The sequence below is a fragment of the Heloderma suspectum genome, chromosome 15 (assembly GCF_057233095.1).
Source record: "Heloderma suspectum isolate Gila_16-S chromosome 15, 16-S_ref, whole genome shotgun sequence".
NCBI lineage: Eukaryota > Metazoa > Chordata > Lepidosauria > Squamata > Helodermatidae > Heloderma > Heloderma suspectum.
Window position 1 is genome coordinate 12,556,099 of NC_139472.1, and position 14,994 is coordinate 12,571,092.

Below are 14,994 nucleotides of genomic sequence, written 5' to 3' on the forward strand. Positions count from 1 at the left end.
AGTGGCTGATAAAAAAAAGTGTTAATTTTTTAAAAAAGTAGAAGAGTGGACACCAAGAAAAGTGTCTGAGGGTACATTGGTGCCCATAGCCACCACGTTGCCTGCCCTGTTACAAATAAATATTTGTAAATATTTATATATTTATAAACATAAATATATAAAATATTTATATTCCTAGGCTGTACATTTGGATAATATTTTGAGTTCTTTAGTCCAATGAGGAAGATGGGTATGTCTGTTAGGGCCCCTGAATTCTTGTAGGCAGCAGGATGGCCTGAGCAGGACCCCGTTCTCCAAATCTTTCTGTACAAATACGAATGTATGTTCAAATGGGTTTGTAGTACCTACATAGATGCTGCATTTTTTGAACCAGGCAAGGGGAGAAGCTGAACATACTGAATTACCATGAATTCCTCAAGAAGTGTGGGGTTGCCAAACGATCAGGAAAAAAAAAGCACCAGGGATTATCCCCCCGCCCCCACTCTTTTGGGCCAGTTGTCATAAAAGCAAGGGGCAAGGTTGGTTTAAAAAAAAAATTGAGAGCAATACATGCTAGACAACTTCTGCAGTTCTTCCTCCGGAGAAGGGCCATAGCTCAGTAGTAAGAGCATTGACTTTGCATGCACAAGGTCCCAGGTTCAAAACCCATCATCTGCAGATAGGTCTGGGAAAGACCCCTGCCTGAAACCCCAGAGAGCCACTGCCTGTCGGTGTTGACAGTATTAAGCTGGAAAAACCCTGGTAGGCCTGGGAAAGACCCCCATCTGAAACCCTGGAGAACCATTGCTTGTCAGTGTCGGTATTAAGCTAGATGGACTACGAGCGGTTTGATTCAGTAGAAGGCAGCTTCCCAGGTTCTATGTTTACTGTGATGTCCCCAGAGCTCTGTCAAAAATGGCTGTCATTCCTCCTTAGTGAAAAATGCTGGGTTTTACGCCTATCAGGATTGGTCCCAGACCCCCTGCGGTTTCTGATTATTCTGACTCACAGCCAGAACTAGAACAGTTGGACCAGAGAGCGGGGGAGGAAATTCCCCAAGAGCCTCCAGGAAATGGGGAAGAACCTTCCCAAGGCCCCGATGAACAGTTGGCCCAGGCTGAGACACTGCCTCCCCCCCACAACCCATGGGAAACCAAGACCCTTCCAAGGAGGAGGGGGGCGTGGCTTGGTCAACACAAGGGCACATCGTAGGTCTAAGAGGAGAGTTAAGTAGTGGGTTGAGTTGCTCTGCCAGAATAGCCACCCATGGGAACCAGTGTGGAAGGGAGCCACCCTCAGGGAGCAGCATAAGCAGCCTAGTGGGTCTTGCTGTAGGTGCTGATTGTCAGTTTGGCAGCAACTTCTCTACCTTGCTAAAGTCATCCCTAACAGAGAGTTCAGGATTAGCTATTTAGGCCTGGGGCAGTCTATGAGCTTCGCTGGTCCTGTTCCAACATCATGCTAAGCCATGATGGTTAGGCTTTTTGTGTGTCTGTGTGCTAACCATGGTGGCTTAGCATGTCGTTTGGGGGGAGAAAACCATGTTCCTCATGGTTAGTAAGCCACTTCCCTGCAACAAGGTTAATGGGCCCCGGGGTGGCTTACTGTGTCATCGGATGGGCTCCCTGGTGGTTACAACAGGCTCTGGAGGACTTCCAGGCTGCAACCGTAGAGTCCGCCAGCTAGAGCGTCCACCACTGCCTATGATGCTCTAGCTGCTGCAGACTGTCTCTATGGTCATGCGGCAATTTTGGGCACCGGAGCAGGCCCCAGGAGCACACTCACACCGCAGAGGATGCTGGAATGTGCAGGAACCACGCCTGGACGGAGGGAGGTGGTAGTGGAGCCACACGGTGCCACATGGTTCCGCAGTTGTCTGGTGGGCCCACATGTCATGGTTCAGTAACACCCCCTCCATAGTTACCCTAACCACCCCCTCCCCAAGCGCAGGACCACTGTATTGTGGAAAAGCTTGTCATTCGCACAATAAAGCAGTATCAACTTGACGTTCAAGTCTCTGTTTCTTGATTGCGCAGAGGGAAGGCTGCAGTTCTGACAACCCCAGACCCATTATTAACAGCAGGGCTCTGCTGCCCCCATCCACCCTAAACCATGACGACTCCAGCTCCAAACTGACCTTGAGCTCACACATCGACCAACACTCAGACCCTGCCCGAGGTCAGAGTTAGCCTCCTTTCTCAAGGACGAGAGCCCCCGCCCGCCCGCCCGCCACAACTTGGCCTCCACGTTACCGTTAGTGATATTCCAGTCCGCAGACGTCACCGGCCAGCCTCCGATCACACGCAAGACCTCCAGCAGAGGCGATGAATCGTATTGCTCTATAAAGCCTGCAGATAGGACAAAACAAAAACACAAGCAACAGGAGAAAAAGAAGGCGATGAACTGGAGGCCTAAATCTGAGCAATCTGAACAGTCGTGGGATCTTGTTACTTGGCGAAGGCCTGGCTTTTCAGTGGGTGCACTTCCCTACAGGGCCGGACAAAGACATTTTGTTGCCTGAGGTGAAGGTTAAGATGGTGCCCTCCCCCATCCCATGTACAAATACCATCCTGACTGGCGGTTGAATCTTACTTCGACGCTGCCTTTGGGCCAGTGCCCTCCACTGCCTCTGAGGGCAGCAGGCTAGCTTAGGAAGGGCAGCCAGCAAGGTGGGTGGCACATGACGTTCTGCCCTCCAATACCTCCTTGCCACTCCCCATCAACTGCCGCCTGAGGCAGCTGCCTCACTCTGCCTAATGGTAGGGCCGCCTCTGCATCCCTAGATGAATATATGAAGCCACCTTAAACGGAGCCAAGCTATTTACCCATCAAGCCTAGGATGTTCTTCTGTGCTCCAGGGTCTCAAGCAGAGGTCTTTCTTATCAGCTTCTAACCAGAGGTAAAGCTTGGGACAGAGGCTTCCAGGTTCTTGTGCTGGAGACTTGTGCAGGCCCAGCTTTAGCATGCAGCACCCTTGAGCAGCTGCAGGACCCCCAGTAGCATCCATCGCTGATGCCTCCACAGGCCTCTCTCTGAGTTTCCCCTTTAGCATTCCCAATGAGGCAATGGCCTCTGGCGACTCCACTCCCACATCAGTGGACGGTCCTTGGCAGGCCTATCTAGCCATGAAACCCACTGTCCTGCTTGTGGTGGTGCTGGGACAGAGCTCCAGGGAGTTAGTCAGAGTCAGGACTAGGGGCAAAGCCAATGGGCATTCCAAATACTCCAGAGAGCACTAGTTTATCCAGAAAATACAAAGCAACCACATGAGACCTCCCCTCTGCACCTAGAAGTGAAGGCTTTTAAAACTGAGTCATTAGCCCCCACCCAGAGCACAGCTGTAGGCCATCAGTGCCATCTGAGGAATGGCCTACTCTCCAGCACAGCCTTGCCCGTGAGTATACATTTACTCACGAGGAGTCCTTATTCCTCAAGTGGGCAATTCTGCATCTGGCCCAGCCTGAACCTTGAAGTACCTGTGCTCCCTATGAGCTGTTGTGCCTACAATACCGTCCCCCATGCCTTTCTGTCCAAAGGACATGACCCTACCATTGTCCTTGGGCAAGATGTCCACAATGGCATCTCCATCTCCCTGATCAAGCAGAAGACAACAGATATCAGATCAGGCAAGGGTCCTTCACAAATAGCTCCTGCAGGGAGTCAGGGCCAACTATAGTACAGGCTGTGTTAGCCTGAGTTTCAGCTCTCTGCTGACACAACACCCCTCTATAGTTGAGAAAGATCTCCAGCCAGCAGGGTCTACTGTACTGGGCAGTCTCCATGCCTATGAGCTCTCCTCAAGATATGCAGCTGGACTCTGCCTGACTTGGTCTCCTCAGAAGAGACTTGGCCTGACTTTGTCCACTTTCCCTAAGAGCCTCAAGCCCCAACAGATCAGGATATCTGCAACTGTGAAAATCCAAATTCTATTCCTGATCCATATGATTGAAGGGCTTAAGAAAACGAGCACATACTGCTTCATTTACTGAAGAAAGGACCTTAAATATTATGGTTCTATACTGTATTGCTTGTACATCACTTAGAAATTGCTTTTCATGTAAGAGATTCATAAATATCAGCAAGTAAATAATAAATAAGAGAAGCAACTAAAGAAAACAGCTTGAGACGTGGGAGACTCACTCTCGTTCATACAAGATCTGTAAAGCACTTTTGCCTTCCGAAAGGCTTCCCTATCTTCCTGCTTGGGTGTTTCCAAGACACCTGGAGGGTAGAAAGAGAGAGTTCATGATGAGGTAACAGGTATATAAGTATAAGAAATCTATATGCCATAATAGCAATTCCCCCCACCCCCCGCACGCAAAGCACTGGCTGCTCTCTTCTATTCAGTTTTGCAATGAGATCACTGAATCCAGGGAAGGTCACTGATGCAAAGGGAGGATGAAACATCCATACTTTTGATAATTTTATAGAAAAGGGAATTTTGGCCGGTGCAGCTTCTCACTGCTGCATTAAAGGCACAGGAGCTCTCCCCTCTTTGGCATCTGATCTTGTGACTGTGTGAAAAGACATTTCAATGTATAAGGCATGTTTTTAATCTAGAAGTTAGGTCAAAAGTCTGGTCTTGAGTGGCCATGTGTCCTACTTAACATAGAACATTCCTTTATTTGAAGGTGTCGTCAGGTGGTCCAGTCCAAGCTACTTAAAGAAAAAGTACCCTAAGAAAGGAGAGCAGAGGGGCCTTGTAGGTGCCCATCAGCAGGGAACACCTGGATAACAGCAGGTTGACCAGCAGCCACACTGAACACCTGGTCACAGTCTTCCCCACTAGGATGAGATTATTGTATTTCTATCCAAATCATAGTAACTATTTCTAAATTTGCATATGTATATATACATTGTCAAGGGCTCCTTGGAGGCCTCTCTCAGTCTAATCCAGTAGCCAAGTCCAGACACAGACAAAGGGATTCTTTTCAAAGCTTTATTCCTTTTTTACAGCTTAACAACTCTACCGTTAGCAACTAGATCTGAGCAGCAGAGTACCTATGCCCTAAGTTGGAACAGTTGGTCCCCGTTTGAAAGGGAATTAATGGCAGACCCCTGAACTTAAGGACTAGGGAGAGTCCCTCCCCTTTTCCCTTGGATCCTCTGGGCGCAGCTGTTGTTTGCGCGCCAACCGGGCACTACGCCTCCTTTCTGCGCCCTCCATTTGGCTCTCTGCGTCGGCGTCACGCATCCCTCAAGTCTGCTTCCTGTGCTCTGTCACTCCCTGGACTGCTATCTAAGCTAGGAATGCTGGTGGGAGGAATCTCCGTCAGCTGTGGGCCCTGGGAAAGAGGAGCGCGCTCCTCTCCCAGGAGCGACTGCTCTTCCTCAGAATCAGAACTACTCTGGGATTCTATGGGCTCAGTGTCCACCCTGACATACATTGGCATACACAAATGCTACGCAAAACTGCCTCCTCTTTCTCCTTCTTCCTTTTGGCAGTGTGTAAGTGGCCAGAGGAAGGCAGCATGCAGTGATGTGGGAGCCACGGTTGCCAGGACTTTCGCATCACAAAAGCAGAGACTCCTGGGCTGGGGCATTGTGATGTTGTGGGTTGGAGTCTCCTAGTGTTGTGGGGCTGTCAACCCTTAAAGGACTGGGCCCAGTGGGAAAGGGACAAAATCGAGGCAAGAAGGTCCAGGAAAATGGGGGCGGGGATGAGGAAGAAAACTGCCCCACCCATTCTTCCCACTGGAAAAAATGAAAATTTAGGGAAACAACGTAGGGAAAACCCACGTATGCAATATTTTTTCCTCATTCAGAATGCAGAGTAATTTTTTTAAAAGGTTGCTGCAGAACTCCTAGACTGAACAGGAGGAATTTGAGAAGACCTAATGGCCTTAAGATGTAAAGTTGCTGTCCTGAGTCCTTGAGAATCAACCCCCGAAAGCTGAGTCTCAGGGCCAAAGCTAGAGACCTGGCAATGCTAGCTGGAATAGGCAGGTGCCAGGCATTCTGAGGCAGCGAAGATGAGCATGGAATCAGGTGATAAAGGGGCACCGGTACCAAATTAGATTTTGTCGGTGGGGGGTGGGGGTGTTGGTGGCTCCAATTTTGGTGGGGTGGAGATTCCATTCTGGATTTTAGATACAACCACCCAGAAGTCTAAAGGAGCTATTTGAGGTGCTGGGGCCATTTTGGGATAGGGCGCAGCACCTTGGATAGCTCCTTTAGACTTCTGGTTGGTTGTATCTTAAACCCAGAATGGAATCTCTGCCCCACTGTAATTGAAGCCACCAAGCTCCCCTGGTTGCCACTGCTGGGCAACTAGAACCCTGAGTTGAAAAACAAGAGGGCATGCCTTCCCATCCCATCAGAAGACTGGCAGATGAACATGTCTTCAGCACTGATGGTGGGACAGCACCCTTCACTGCACCTGAAGGCAGCAGGCTAATTTAGGGGGCACAGAGCAGGATATATGGCACACAGGTCTCTCCTCCAACACCTTGCTGCCGCCTCCCAGAATCTGCCTCCTGAGGCGACTGCTTCACTCTGCTTAATGGTAGGGCCGGCCCTCGAGACAGACACCACACAGGAGGGCTGTGACAGACCTTAGGATGTGGGGCGGCATGCATCTGGGCCGTGGGTTCAATCCAGGAAATTCAATCCAACTGTAGGCCAGGATCCGAGCCGAGGAGCCTGTCCGGAGGAAGCTGGCACAGGGATGCAGGAAGCGGCAAGCAGAAACGCAAGCAGGCAGGCAAGGGAGCTGAAAGATGGGGAGGGAAGCAAGCCAGCAGGCATGGAGACCAGAGGATGAGCCAAGCAGAGGCGCCCAAGGAAATCAAGGGAGCTGCGCAGCCAAGCCCAGAATGCTGCTATTGTCCACGTAAAGAAAAGAAGTAATTAGAGTAACTCTCTCACAGAGTTATGGATCTTCCTGGTTTCATTAACACCCCTTCCCCTTTCTTCCACTCCTGGAACGAAGAGCTGCCCATTGAAAACAATGGAGAAATCCAGGATTTTAGCATAGTTGTGACAAGCCAGTAAAGAAGATGGAAATTCATTTCCTGCATTTTCAGTTCCTACTTTGGGCAATTGTTATTTGTTTGCTGTTGAGTGCATAAAACAAGGATGCAGAAGCTTAAATCCGGGGGCCAAATCTGACCTGCTAAGGTTCTCCAGATGGCCACGCTCCTTTCCAGAGGGCCCATCCCCTTTCCCCACAACCACTCATCTGATCTGTAGCTCAGCATTTTAGCTACTGTGCTACACCGGCTCTCAGAATCTTGTGTTGAATCAATCCCCGCTCAGCCTAACCTACCTCCTGGGGTCATTTCGGGAATAAGCCTGGTGCATGAGAACCACATATGCTGTCCTGAGTTCCTTGAAGGAGGATGGAGCAAACAAATACAATCCTACATCCCCTCTCCATTTGATTTCTATAGTAACTCTCACTTCCGTCCCACAAGGGACAAAAATGGTGTGCACTGCAAAGTAAACCCAGCAAAGAGCCCCATATGTGAGCCTAGCAATTACAAGCCTACGAATGACCATACAATGGACCAGGCCTCACCTGGAAGCATTTACAGCTAGACCAGGTTGGGACCAACAAACAACCCACAGGGAAAGAGAGTGGACTGGCCAAGACAGGAAATACACAAAGGAGCCTCGGTATATATTCCAAGGGAGTCCCGGTTTGGGCCTTGGCAGATCAAAGGCTGGGTCTGTAACTCATAATGGGAAAAGTGCAGAAAAAGGATCCTCACCTTTGAGAATAATCTCCAGTTCGTCCCTCAGCGTGTCGAAGACACTGTACCGAGAACTCGTTTCTGGGATGACGTGCCGATTTAGCCAGCCTCCACAGGCGTACTGGTAGAAATTCTGGCAAGGCTCTGCCGTTGGGTCCATATTCTGAATGATTCGGGCAGCTAACACATCATGAACATAAGAACATAAGCAGAGCCATGCTGGATCAGGCCAAGGGTCCATCTAGTCCAGTCCAGCATTCTGTTCACACAGTGGCCAGGCCAACCAGCTGTCGACCAGGAACCCACAGGCAAGACACAAGTGCAACAGCACCCTCCCACCCATGTTCCCCAGCAACTGGTGTACATAGGCTCACTGCCTCTGGTACTGGAGGTAGCACATAGCCATCAAGACTAGTACTATGTTTCATGGAAACATAAATCAACCATTATGGGGGGATGCCCATGAGTATCCTCATATATGCAGTGCTGGTGGATGTAAGCCTATGAGGACATTCCCGAATGCTATACACCAATCCGTGCCCAGGAACTGACTGCCTGACCTGAAGCTGATAACCAATGGTATCAAAATTCTTCTTCTGAGGAGTTTGGATGTCAGCCTATGAGGACATTCTCAAGTGCTGCACACCAATCTGTGCCCAGGAACTGACTGCCTGACATGAAGTTTGGGTCTGATAACCAATGGTATCAAAATTCTTCTTCTGAGGAGTTTGGATGTCAGCCTATGAGGACATTCTCAAGTGCTGCACACCAATCTGTGCCCAGGAACTGACTGCCTGACATGAAGTTTGGGTCTGATAACCAATGGTATCAAAATTCTTCTTCTGTGCAGTTTGGATGTCAGCCTATGAGGACATTCTCAAGTGCTGCACACCAATCTGTGCCCAGGAACTGACTGCCTGACATGAAGTTTGGGTCTGATAACCGATGGTATCAAAATTCTTCTTCTGTGGAGTTTGGATGTCAGCCTATGAGGACATTCTCAAGTGCTGCACACCAATCTGTGCCCAGGAACTGACTGCCTGACCTGAAGTTTGGGTCTGATAACCAATGGTATCAAAATTCTTCTTCTGTGGAGTTTGGATGTCATCCTATGAGGACATTCTCAAGTGCTGCACACCAATCTGTGCCCAGGAACTGACTGCCTGACCTGAAGTTTGGGTCTGATAACCAATGGTATCAAAATTCTTCTGCTGAGGATTTTGGATGTCAACAACATTGCTATCACCAATGAAGTCTCATGCCGTAAACCTGAAAGTGACCCGTACCTGCAACCAGGGATGGCCTGAGATGTTTTGCTGCCCGAGACACAGCAACAATTGCCCCCCACCTCCCGCAAGGCCAACCAAGTTATTTTGGCACCTGAACACCTCTTCCCCTCCCTGGCAGTAGAAGTAGAATGACTAAGTGAAGTCCCATGGATTTCAATGAGTCTACTCTAAGCATGACTAAGTCTAGATCCAGCCCATTAATAATAAATTCAGAACTAACGATTTGCTGCCTGAGGTAGCCGCCTCACTCTACATAATGGTAGGGCCGGCCCTGCCTGAAACACTGCACCAGAGCTGCTGTCAGGAGTCATCATTGCTGAACTAATGTTGAGGCCTAAACCCTAGTAGGGGGCCCACTGCCAGTCTGTACAACCTTCTGGACCGGCTCTTCCTCCTTGATGCTGCTGTGCATACACCTGCCATGTTCAAGAGGCAGTGAGAGAGAAGCCACAAGGAGCACCTCTATGCCCCTCTCCATGTGTTGTCCCCCCCCTCTGCCCGAGAGGTGGTACAGACTAGGTCCAGAGAGAGAGGCAAGCAAATGGGCAGGAGCACAGCTGTGGTGGTGGTGGTGAAGAGGAAAGTTCACTCAGGGAGGGAGGGGAGGGACTGAGAATATCTTTCCCAACAGCCTCCCCCAAAACAGGTTCCACCTCTTTAGGGCTCCGAGCACATAACACTTGACAATGTTCTCTGAAAAGACGCATATGAAATTCATCAATACCTCCATCCTGCAATGTTTCAGCATGCTTCTGATCTCACTGGGCTGCATTCAGACTAAGTTAGCAGTCGCCTTCTAGCCCCACTGAAATCAACGTGGCAAGCGAGTCACACGACAACTTATGCCCCACTGATTTCAATGGGGTTAAAATGTGACAGGCATAACTGTGTGCAAATGGCTCCTTTAAATTCTCCACCCTGCTTGTGGGCAGAGAAATTGGGGAGATGATGACCATTTTACCATGTTTCTCCAGGGACAGGAGGAATTCTCCAGTTGTTTCTCGGTGGTGGGGCTCCCCCATTAGCAGTGGCAGTCACTCAGCGTATTTCTTTTTTCTTTTTCCTGAAGGTTTTTTCCCCTTCTGTCACCACTTGGCATCCTCCACAGTGCCCCAGACTTAACCCTGTTCCAGGGCATGGTCCGTGGTAAATGGCAGCCACCAGGAAAAAAAAAAAAAATTGTGGAGAATATTTGGGCAAAATTCTACGGAGTGATCTGGTTTTCCTAAGGGGTTGCGAAAAACAAACATCTCATACTGTTTCTCAGACAAAAACGTATGCTGAGAAATTTTTTGCTCAGCTCTAATAACTAGCTTAGTCGGGATCCAGCACATTATGCTGTGTGTTTCTCCATCCTGCCACTGGCATCCAATAATGTGGAGCAGGCAGAAAAACGCAGAATGTGATGGCCGTGTTATCAGTTAGTGTGCCCAAACATTACAGGGGAGAGCAGGAGAACTCATCACAGGCACACCGTGTTTGACGGCACCCTTTTGTTGAGCGTAACATGAAATCCCACCTCTACAGTGAGGTGGATTGTGAGTTACCGCTGAATCTTCTCCAGTTGGTTAGTTAAAAAACTGGACTTTGCAGAGTTCCTAAGTGCCCGGAGACCCGTGTAGTTTAACACAGTCAGTAGATTTTAGCAGGCTTTAGCTAACACAAGTAGGCCCTTTGATGGGGAGGGGGTAGTCCTAGAGTGAGCCTCTCACATACTTTTACGTTGGTATCAAGCAGGTCCAATTCCATATGTCAACAACTGTTCATACTCCTCATTACCTCACCCTTCTCTCTTAGAGAGTAGTGTCTTATCTCACCCATGAGCTGGGGGGATTTCACTCCTAAGCAGGAATGCTAGAGGACTCTCTTTGCAATTAGTTTTCCAAGCTGGATGTTTTGAGTGGGGAGGCCCCCTTCTCCTAAGTGTGTGTGTGAATCTAACCTGTCAGCTATTGAACTTAAGAGAGAGAAACGTATATACGCTTGTGCTAAGAGCAGACCAATTTGGACTCGCTTCAAGGGGAAATACATATTACCAGCTTGGAGAAACTTTGTTCCAGGAACAGCTTCCCCATCTGCCTTGGGGACTCAGATAGACATATCAGCTTGTGCCAAGGGTGCCCTGCTTTGTCAACTGAGGGGAGGTGTGAACTTCCTTTGTATATATATTCTGCATCCATTTTCTATCAATAAACTGTCATGGTTTTGTTTCATCCTGGTAATCTAAAAGAATCTATTGTTGACTGGGCCCTGACAGAACCAGGACCCCAGATCAACACATCTCTCAAAGTGAGCAGGGCTTCCTCTGCCCCTCCACCGCATTTTGGATCTGCTGAGAGAAGTTGAAACTAGAGCTGTGCTCAGATGGCCTCTTGAAATTCTCCACTTTACTTGTGGGCAGAGAAATTGGGGAGACAATGTCACCAAATTTCTCCAGGGGAAGGAGAAATTCTCAACAGTTTCTCCGAGGTAGGGATCCCCATTGGCAGGGCTTCTAGCACAGCTTCTTTCTTTCTTGGGAAAGGGTTTTGGGTTTCTTGTGCTGCAACAGCATCAGCTGTCTTGGCAGGCCGGCCCCAGTTTGCATCTACTGCAATGAAGGTGGGGGCAGTGTTGTGTCCAGCTCTAGGGATGAGGTAGAGTTAATTCAATGCCAAAATCTGTCCTCCAATTTCCTGAAAGTTTTCTCCCCCCCCACCCATGAAATAGTCTTCCATTGTTCTGCCTCATTCAGGATGTTTTATCATGTGTTTTTGTGGTGTTTTTGAACTTAGCTAATCACAGCGAGCCTCCCAGGCTGCCTGCACATCCTGATCTGAAAAAGCCCCAAGGGAGGAATTACCTCAGGGTGCCTTAAACTGGGCTTTAATTGAAGTGTGGGAAGATGAGGAGGTTAAAGGTGGCCAGAGAGATGATTATACAAGGAAAAGCAGGACACTTGTGTTCACTCCTCGGCCACCTCGTAAGTAAGGTAAGCCCAAGAAACTGAAAACCAACCCATGAGAATTTCTCTGAAATTTCTTCACCATTGAATTTCTTTTTGAACGCAATTTCTCTTCTATTGAATGGAATGAGAATCGTCGAAAATAATGTGGGAGAAATTTTCAGCACAGCACTAGCTGAAACATATGTACAGCCAGTCAAAAACTGTTCCGAGGTTGATGACAAGTAATTGAAACGTTTTCTGTGATGCGCCCCTTTCCAAGAGGCAGCAAGAAACCTGCAAATGGGTACGCCATATGGATTTTCTCTTCTGACCATAACACTTTCCATGTGTATTTTTCCTTGAAGAGAAATATTGCACCACTCTTTGTCCTTGTGTGAATCTTAAGAATTGGCTTAAACACCAGGAACTGGGCGTAGGAATGCCTCTTAATTATTTGGCTCACCAAAAATTGGAGGTTGTCTGATTCATGGCATACTTATTTCTAAACAATGTTTTTGTTTTGTTTTGCTTCAACATCAATGCATTTGTTATTGATGGAACATCTCCATTGGAATACACATTATGAGCAGTCAGCTCCAAGCAACATTTGTAGGGGTGGCCTAGATTTCTGAAAGCTTCAACACCTGAATTCAATCTTAAAGCTTTTCTCCATCCAAACATAGCATTTCAGTCCTGGGATCTCTCAGAGGGTAGAGAACAGAGTATTGGAAGAGAGCACTAAAGATTCCACGGTTGCCGCCATCTTGAAAACCGGCAGAGAAATTTGGGGAAATGTGTATGGCTTGTCTACCAACTCTAGATACAATGAAACTATGTGTCCAATCCCAGAAATGTGATGCTCACCTCATTCTACAAACACTCCCACTCTATATGAGGCAACCTAACCTTCTAGATACAGTATGTTGGAGAAATCTGGTGTTCTGTCTCTTCTCTTAGGCGGATAAGGACATGAGGCAGAGCCTTCTCAGTGTTGGCCCAATTCCTGAAGTGCTAACTGTCTATAGAGATCCAGGTTAGATTGCATCTGCAATCATTTGGTAGTCAGTGCAAAAACATTTTAAAAATCAAGGAAGACATTTTAAAGTGAATCCTGAGTGTGGGTTTTGATTTTAAAATCTTTGCATAATATGTGATGGGTTTCATATGCTTTATTGGAAACTGCTTAGAAATCATGTGGGATGGTAAGATTTAAAATAAATGTTGTTGTTGTTATTGTTAGTGTTTCATTTCTATACCACCCAATAGCTGACGTTCTCTGAGCAGTTCACAATTCGCAAGATAAAATACAGCATAAACATTTAACATTAACAAAATTTAAAACAATTTAAACCGCTAAAAATAATTTCAATAAAATACTAGACAATAAAATATTAGACATTTGAGACCCATCCAGATGTGCTAAATGCCACTATTTTCATGGGTGGTAAAAGAGCATCTTGGATGCACTTACATCCATACAATGTCATTTTTATTTCATTTGACCTTGTTTACCCCCCTCCCCATCATTTAATAACTTGAATTGCAAGCCCATTGGGGATGGAAATGTTAGCCTTTGAGAAAACCACCATAAGACTGCAATCCTAAATCCTATACTCAGTTACCTGAGAGTAATCCAGTTTACTTTTGTGTAGCCAAAGTATAGGAGTACACTGTAAGTTGTTCTGAGCAGACTATGACCATAATAAGTCAACTCATTAAGAGCGCAACCTTAAACATGTCTACTCAGAAGTAAGTCTAATTGTGTTCAATGGAGCTTACTCCCAGGTAAGCGTGTATGGGATTTCAGCCTAAAGGCAGTGACCACATCATAAAAATTGTTGCCTTTGTTGTGTTAGGCTTTTTTTCAATGGTTTATTTCTTACTATAAGTTACAGTTTATTTACATTTGTCAAACCAAGGTAATTTTTTTATAATTTTGGACTTTTCCTGATTAAAAAAAGGGAATGAGATGATTACCTGCTGTAACACATCCACGAGTAGTGCATATGTTCTCTGGAGTGGCACCATACCGTACATCTGTGAAGATAACAAAAGCACATGAAACATCCGCCATTCACAGGGATGGGGCAAAAATCCCTTGTACTGAGTTTTCGGAAGACCCAGTTGTAGAACTGAAATAATTCAGGTTGCCCAAGGGGATGACTTCTACTCAGACGTAGACAGGGGGAGCATAACTCTGGATTCTCTTGGACCTCTCTGTGGCTTTCAGTACCTTCAACTGTGGTATCCCACTGGAGGCATTCAAGATGAAGCTGGTCAACCATCTGTCAGGGATGCTTTGACCTGGATTCCTGCACTGAGCAGTGGTTTGGACTGGATGGTCTTGTAGGGCCCTTCCAACCCTACTCTTCTATGATTCTATGATTCCCTTGGGTCCTTCTGGGAGGTTTGACTAGACTGGGAATTGATGGTGGTTTCACTCCTACTTGTTCAGCAACTCCAGGAAGAAAGTGCTGAAGCTTATCCTGCAGGGTTCTTCAAGATGCAGTCTTACACCACATCAGAGGCATTGCAAGACCTGGGCCCATGAGGTCCCAACCCCAAAGCTATTTCCTAGGGCCTGGGATCTATGAGTTGGTACAGATGGATAGGGTTCCCCCCCCCCTCAGCTTAATTTCCATGCATGGTGCAATTATCAAGGGGGACTGCAGCTGAGAAGGGAAGGGTTAACTCTTCCCTTCCAATATGCTGCAACCCCCCCCCCCCACACACACAAATCTTCCCCTGCATGGCAATTAAGCTAAGAAAAAAAGTACATTTTCCATTGGTTTGGGACGATTTGGGTCAGGGTACAAATTAATTGCAGTATTTATTTTGAGATGATTTGGAAAAGCAATTCATTGGCTGGAGTTGCCTCCTAGCACATTTAAATAAGTCCTAGTAATTCTTTCTATATTTGCATATATAGCATATGCAGATCTGTGTCCTATGGGTCTGTGGCCTCAATAAGAGCCTAGCAGTACCTGGGACCGTAGCTCAGTAGTAGAGCATCTGCTTGGCATGCAAAAGGTCCCAGGTTCGATCCCCAGCATCTCCAGGTAGGGCAAGAAAAAAAACTCCTGCCTGAAACCCTGGAAAGCTGCTG

The 14,994-nt window shown here is 47.4% G+C and overlaps 1 protein-coding gene across 1 annotated transcript in view; it reads right to left on the reverse strand.

Annotated features, from left to right (window-relative positions):
* MMEL1 (membrane metalloendopeptidase like 1) overlaps window positions 1-14,994 on the reverse strand; it is a 68,651-nt gene that overhangs the window by 39,711 nt on the left and 13,946 nt on the right. The window contains exons 3-6 of the mRNA XM_084822074.1: window positions 13,866-13,925; window positions 7,692-7,853; window positions 4,120-4,200; window positions 2,232-2,327 (exon numbers count right to left, since the gene is read on the reverse strand). Of these exons, the coding sequence (XP_084678200.1) occupies window positions 2,232-2,327; window positions 4,120-4,200; window positions 7,692-7,853; window positions 13,866-13,925 (399 nt within the window). The remainder of the gene's footprint in view (window positions 1-2,231; window positions 2,328-4,119; window positions 4,201-7,691; window positions 7,854-13,865; window positions 13,926-14,994) is intronic.